Genomic DNA, 6,969 nt, shown 5'->3' on the forward strand with positions numbered 1-6,969 from the left:
TAGATCTAAATTTGCATCTAATATTCACCAAAGAACGTTTTATCAGCCAATTTTCTCAGTATTTAAACTACAATAATCTGCAACTTAATGTGAAGAAGTTCTTCAGACTAAGAATTTTTGGTTTTCCAGTTCCTCTGAGGTTTTGGTTCTTTCTTCACGATTTGCACAACTGGAGCATTTCTTAAAACAATTACTACAACCTGGAAATCTAGCAAACCTGCAAAAGTGATTCAGAACTAATTAAGAATGAATGATTCCTCTAAAGCAGCTCTTCATGTCTGAACGCCTCATCAGAATGAAAAGTCTTGATGCAATGACAGTAACATCAGGGAACGCTGAGAGAAACTGATCAGACACACAAAGGTTTTAAAAAAAAAGATCAATAAACAAAACAATGACATAGTTTGACAACTAGTTAAACATTTATGCTTGCCATTAAAATATTTATTTAGCAACTTCACTAAATATTAAGTTTACCAACTAATTATTTAGCTCTAAGCTAAATGTTTAGCTAGCAAATAATATTTAGCTTGCTAGTTAAGTATTTAGCGCAGCGCTAAATGTTTATGTCAAGTGCTTTATAATTTCATGGCTTCCCACACTTGAAAAAGGAGAACTTGGAGTCTTCAGGATTTCATTCAATCTTTTTTATTTACACCGGTGAACGTGAATCAATGAAGAGATGAAAAACCTGCAAAACACATACAAATTTAAACATACATTATAGACATTTGATTCAAAGTTAATAATTTATCTTAGTTATCAATTCCACTATTAACTTCAGACATTTCTTTCACAGTTTTAACCATGGATTCAATAATTAAATTATTTAATCCTTTGTTTAGTTGAATCAAACACATTTTACATGAGGTCAAACATTTTTCTAAATTAGAATTAAACTTTTCTTTGCCTCAGGACATAAGTTTTTGGATGCATTTAATACAGCCAAACTGTAAAAACCAGCAGTGCAAACTCCTTCCTTCTTTTACTCAATTGCAAAACCAAAGTCAAATTAAATTTCAACTGAGTCCCATGAAAGACTTGCAGGTAATCCTCATTTAATTTAAGTCTTTGTCCCATGAAATGCTACTTTGGAGACTGTGTTTCCCTTCCTCAGCTCTGTTGCAAAACCAGCCGAACGGTTTTGTGGATTCCTTATATAATCTGAGTTCAGGGTCCTGCTGATTGGACCAGATTTCTTCCACCTACTGAGAAGTCCTGCAGAGTATCACAAAAATGTGTGTTTATGCACCCACATCTGTACCCATGAGCAGATCTGCACAACAGTTTAGCTTCCTCTGATCTCTCAATACACTCAGATAGAAAATGTTTGAGTGTTTAATGTTTCTAAAGTTTAAGTTATCATTAGAAAATGTGTTCAAAACTGTCAGAATTTACCAGAATAAATCTGTTGTGGCCATTTATGCTCAGTTTTGTGAATTGTAATTTCTACTAGTTTAGTTTTCTTTTTTGGGCAGTTACAATATATTTAAGTCAGTTTAGAAGCAAAATTTGTAATTAATTTTTATATTTGGAATTGTTTAGATTAAGTTGGTAACTGTTAGACACTCCCATTAATTTGAGTAATTAAGAACACACCGAGTGCTGAGTGGAGGTCTGATATGTAGTTTTCCGAACCTTCATAAAAGAACTACAGACAATGTATATGGATTTTATGGCCAAACTTTTGCAAAGGGAGAGGTTTCAGCAAAGTGCTCCTCCATGCCGCTCACTGAGCGTTCCACCCCCTATCAGCTAGAACTGGCCTTTTCTTTGGGAAAAGGAAGAATGTAAGAAGATAAACAGCAAGACAGATGACAAGCTCCATCTACACAGGTCATCTTGCCCTTTCGATCGGGGGCGATTTCTCCCATGGGTGGAGGGAACAATCAGTTCTTGGTGCAAAAAGTTTTAACACAAACAAGACTAAATGAAAATTACGTCAATACTGATTAATATAAGACTGATTAATGATCTAAAGTAATAATAAATGTATGATATATAAATGTAAAAATGATAATACAAAAATCCCTAACAAGGTCGATTGTTTGGCAAATGTTTGGTGTGTTGACGGGAGCTTTTGTAAATTATTTTTTGACCACCTGTTTGTACATGAAACATCAAATTAAGTTTACTTTCGTGTTCGGCTAAGTTGTAAGACATTTTTAGTAATTACTTTGTTGCTATTTTTATATGTATTTTTTTCAAAACAAATCAAGTTGGAAGTGCATGCAAATCAAATCACCTGCTACCAAACACGGCCTTTGTTTAATTTTGTTTTTGGAACATAGAAGGCCGCAACAAAATCCAACATATCCATGCAGATGTTATTGTTTTCTACATGAACTCTCTGATGCACATTTTAGTTTTGTTTTCTTTAATGACGAATTTAACAGTTTGTAAAACTAAAAATATGTTTAATATTTCATTGGAAATCCATAATTTTTTTTCCACTAATAATCAGAAATAAATACAAGAGTTACAATCTGATCAGACAACAGACATTTATTTTCTAGTTATGTGACAGTGGATGTTATTACTGATTATAACAAACAGCCGTTTGATTTATTCAGAAACAAGATATTATCACAGTTTAATTTACAAAATAACTTTAATCACCAAATCAGAGCTGGATTAAATGTCTCATTTTCATTCAAGGTTAATATTTTTTTTGGTACAATTATAAATGTAAAGCTTTCAGGTAATGTCTGTTAAGTATGAAGAGTAAAATGAACGACAAAATCACTACGTTAGAAAAAGTTTGTGTCATTTAATGACAGCATGATGATGCAAACCTTCTTTTCTGTTTAATATTATCAGTGAGAGATGTAACAAAGTATTTAATGATAAATTTTAGCAGTACTAACATCTTTTTACTTTTTCCAGATGTTACTATAAAATTTACAGATAACATCTGTTGTGATTAAACTTTTGAAAATTAAATTATAATTTCTGAAAAGTTTTACAAAATAAACATAATTTAGATTTTAATTTCAACAGTGAAAAAATAAATATTTTTGCATTTCCTCCTTTATTTTGCAGGTGATTTTTATGTTAATGTTTTTAAGATAATTTTTGATAGCTTTATGTAAGTCTGTAAAAAGTGTTAACATTACAATTAGCAATGACTCTTTAACTCTAAGAGAGGGAAATTTTCCATCATTTTTATGTTAAATTTGTGGCAACCAGAAGCTACCATTAATTAGTTTAGCCTGTTTTAAAATATTTTCTTAAAACTTCTTTCATTCCAGATTTCGACATTTGTTTTTAATTATTGGACATTTTATTTCCTTTGTATCTTCAATAAAAATGTGATGTTTTTATTTTTAAGTTATTAGGATTTTATTATTTAATAGTTGCATTATGTGACTTCTGTTTCATTATTTTGGTGCACAACTCTTTGGTCGTGAAGTTTAAAGTTCTCTAGAACTAAATCAGGAATAGAAACTCCAGAGCTGCAGAGTTTAGATGCTGCATGTTCATTTCTGATGTAAAATAAAGACAAAAACTGAATAAATGAATTACTTCTGGTGTTCCTCTTCATGTCATTTAAAACTCATGTTTTTAGACTCAGTTCAGGGAAAATATCAACTGAACAAACTGAACCATGAATGTCAGCCAGGAAATGCTTTTTTTTCATGTATTGATTTATTTTTCATTTCTGAGGAAGAGAAAACTCCATGAGGGAGGTGAAGATCAGGTGAGAAAAAACAAAGCAATGAATTTATTCTAATTCTACAAACATGTGGATCAAACTGATGAAGATACAATTATAAAATTATATGTGAGAGGAAATTTGATGAGAATTTTATTTCATGATAGTTTACGTTTTATTCAAGGCCAGTTTTTTGTTTTATCCACTCCAGGTATTCACACACATCCATGATTACAGTTGATTGCTGACATGCATAGTCTGCTCCAAAAAAAGAAATCACTCCATAAATCTTGCCGTTGTACATCGCTGCTCCACCAGCGTCGCCCTGTAGAAAAATTTATATTTATTTATGTTGTAAAACAAAAAAGTCTTCGAATCGCTGTAGAGAGATATTGAAGAAAAAAACTTACATAGCATATATCCTTGTTCGGTGCTTCAGTAAGGAATATATGCCCACGTGTCTGCAAGAAGGTGGAAACAGCAACAACTTTCATGTTGACACACTGAAGATGTGATGGAATAGCAGAAGCAGGTACTGTAGAGAAACATGAGAATCATAAACATGTTCTTCACTCGACCTGTAGAGACAAAATCAAAGATTTTATTAACATAACTTCAATATTTCTCTCACATCGCTTATTATTGGGGCCGGTTGTCATTGCTCCCTCTCCTGCCAGCTGAACAGTATCGCCTCTAAAACACAATAAGAATAAAATGTAAAAATACAAAATAATGTAGAAACGTAATTGTTATGAAGAACAATGAAAGAACATAAAATAAATCCATGAAGGACTTCATCCACTGACACAGGAGTGTCCACCTCCAGTCCTCAGTGACGGTGTCCTGCATCCTTTACATGCGTCTCTGGTCCAACACACCTGAGCTAAATGGGTTCTGGTTCTGCTGGTGGCCTGATTACCTGACTCAGGTGTGCTGAAGGAGAGGCAGCAGGACTGGAGGAGTGGAGACAGAAAACCTGAAGTCATGTTATGATCAGAGAAAGACTTACACTTTAAGACAACGGCTGCAACTTGATAGCTGACCAAGTGGGACATCTCTTATTGGTGTCTCAAGCTTCAGCAACGCAATATCATGCCACTTGTCGTAAATCTCAGGAGCTTGTCGGACTACTTGACGGTAACGTATAATAGTCCGTGGATGAACTTTTAATATTGCTNACATTTATTTTCTAGTTATGTGACAGTGGATGTTATTACTGATTATAACAAACAGCCGTTTGATTTATTCAGAAACAAGATATTCTCACAGTTTAATTTACAAAATAACTTTAATCACCAAATCAGAGCTGGATTAAATGTCTCATTTTCATTCAAGGTTAATATTTTTTTGGTACAATTATAAATGTAAAGCTTTCAGGTAATGTCTGTTAAGTATGAAGAATAAAATGAACTACAAAATGACTACGTTAGAAAAAGTTTGTATCATTTAATGACAGCATGACGATGCAAACCTTCTTTTCTGTTTAATTTCATGTAATATTATCAGTGAGAAATGTAACAAAGTATTTAATGACAAATTTTAGCAGTACTAACATCTTTTTACTTTTTCCAGATGTTACTATAAAAGTTACAGATAACATCTGTTGTGATTAAACTTTTGAAAATTAAATTATAATTTCTGAAAAGTTTTACAAAATAAACATAATTCAGATTTTAATTTCAACAGTGAAAAAATACATATTTTTGCATTTCCTCCTTTATTTTGCAGGTGATTTTTATGTTAATGTTTTTAAGATAATTTTTTGATAGCTTTATGTAAGCCTATAAAAAGTGTTAAAATTACAATTAGCAGTGACTCTTTAACTGTAAGAGAGGGAAATTTTCCATCATTTTTATGTAAAATTTGTGGCAACCAGAAGCTACCATTAATTAGTTTTGCCTGTTTTAAAATATTTTCTTAAAACTTCTTTCATTCCAGATTTCGACATTTGTTTTTAATTATTGGACATTTTATTTCCTTTGTATCTTCATTAAAAATGTGATGTTTTTATTTTTAAGTTATTAGGATTTTATTATCTGCTAATAGTTGCTTTATGTGACTTCTGTTTCATTATTTTTGTGCACAACTCTTTGGTCGTGGAGTTTAAAGTTCTCTAGATCTAAATCACGAATAGAAACTCCAGAGCTGCAGAGTTTAGATGTTGCATGTTCATTTCTGATGTAAAATGAAGAAAAAACTGAATAAATGAATTATTTCAAGTGTTTCTCTTCATGTCATTTAAAACTCATGTTTTTAGACTCAGTTCAGGGAAAATATCAACTGAATAAACTGAACCATGAATGTCAGCCAGGAAATGCTTTTTTTCAAGTATTGATTTATTTTTCATTTCTGAGGTGAAGAGAAAACTCCATGAGGGAGGTGAAGATCAGGTGAGGAAAAAAACAAAACAATGAATTTATTCTAATTCTACAAACATGTGGATCAAACTGATGAAGATACAATTATAAAATTATATGTGAGAGGAAATTTGATGAGAATTTTATTTCATGATAGTTTATGTTTTATTCAAGGCCAGTTTTTTGTTTTATCCACTCAAGGTATTCACACACATCCATGATTACAGTTGATTGCTGACATGCATAGTCTGCTCCAAAAAAAGAAATCACTCCATAAATCATGCCGTTGTACATCGCTGCTCCACCAGCGTCAGCCTGTAGAAAAATTTATATTTATTTATGTTGTAAAACAAAAAAGTCTTCGAATCGCTGCAGAGAGATATTGAAGAAACAAACTTACATAGCATATATCCTTGTTCGGTGCTTCAGTAAGGAATATATGCCCACGTGTCTGCAAGAAGGTGGAAACAGCAACAACTTTCATGTTGACACACTGAAGATGTGATGGAATAGCAGAAGCAGTTACTGTAGAGAAACATGAGAATCATAAACATGTTCTTCACTCGACCTGTAGAGACAAAATCAAAGATTTTATTAACATAACTTCAATATTTCTCTCACATCGCTCATTATTGGGGCCGGTTGTCGTTGCTCCCTCTCCTGCCAGCTGAACAACATCGCCTCTAAAACACAATAAGAATAAAATGTAAAAATACAAGATAACAATGTAGAAAATTGTTATGAAGAACAATGAAAGAACATAAAATGAATCCATGAAGGACTTCATCCACTGACACAGGAGTGTCCACCTCCAGTCCTCAGTGACGGTGTCCTGCATCCTTTACATGCGTCTCTGGTCCAACACACCTGAGCTAAACAGGTTCTGGTTCTGCTGGTGGCCTGATTACCTGACTCAGGTGTGCTGAAGCAGAGGCAGCAGGACTGGAGGAGTGGAGA

At 32.7% G+C, this 6,969-nt stretch overlaps 1 protein-coding gene and 1 long non-coding RNA gene across 2 annotated transcripts; both read right to left on the reverse strand.

Annotated features, from left to right (window-relative positions):
- Positions 1-3,639: 3,639 nt before the first annotated feature.
- LOC103131598 (trypsin epsilon-like) lies at positions 3,640-4,837 on the reverse strand. Its single transcript, XM_016666767.1, has 4 exons — positions 4,665-4,837; positions 4,287-4,348; positions 4,066-4,190; positions 3,640-3,980 (listed from the first exon to the last, which is right to left on the reverse strand). Exons 1-4 carry the CDS (start codon positions 4,835-4,837, stop codon positions 3,831-3,833), a joined length of 510 nt encoding a protein of 169 aa, XP_016522253.1. The 3' UTR covers positions 3,640-3,830.
- Positions 4,838-5,996: 1,159 nt separating this feature from the next.
- Positions 5,997-6,706, reverse strand: LOC107834835 (uncharacterized). The gene is made up of 3 exons (XR_001660657.1): positions 6,634-6,706; positions 6,413-6,537; positions 5,997-6,327 (listed from the first exon to the last, which is right to left on the reverse strand). It is a non-coding gene; the product is annotated as an uncharacterized LOC107834835 (long non-coding RNA).
- Between the last annotated feature and the right edge of the window lie 263 nt (positions 6,707-6,969).

Source organism: Poecilia formosa, unplaced genomic scaffold (genome assembly GCF_000485575.1).
Source record: "Poecilia formosa unplaced genomic scaffold, Poecilia_formosa-5.1.2 Scaffold791, whole genome shotgun sequence".
In the NCBI taxonomy this organism is placed as follows: domain Eukaryota; kingdom Metazoa; phylum Chordata; class Actinopteri; order Cyprinodontiformes; family Poeciliidae; genus Poecilia; species Poecilia formosa.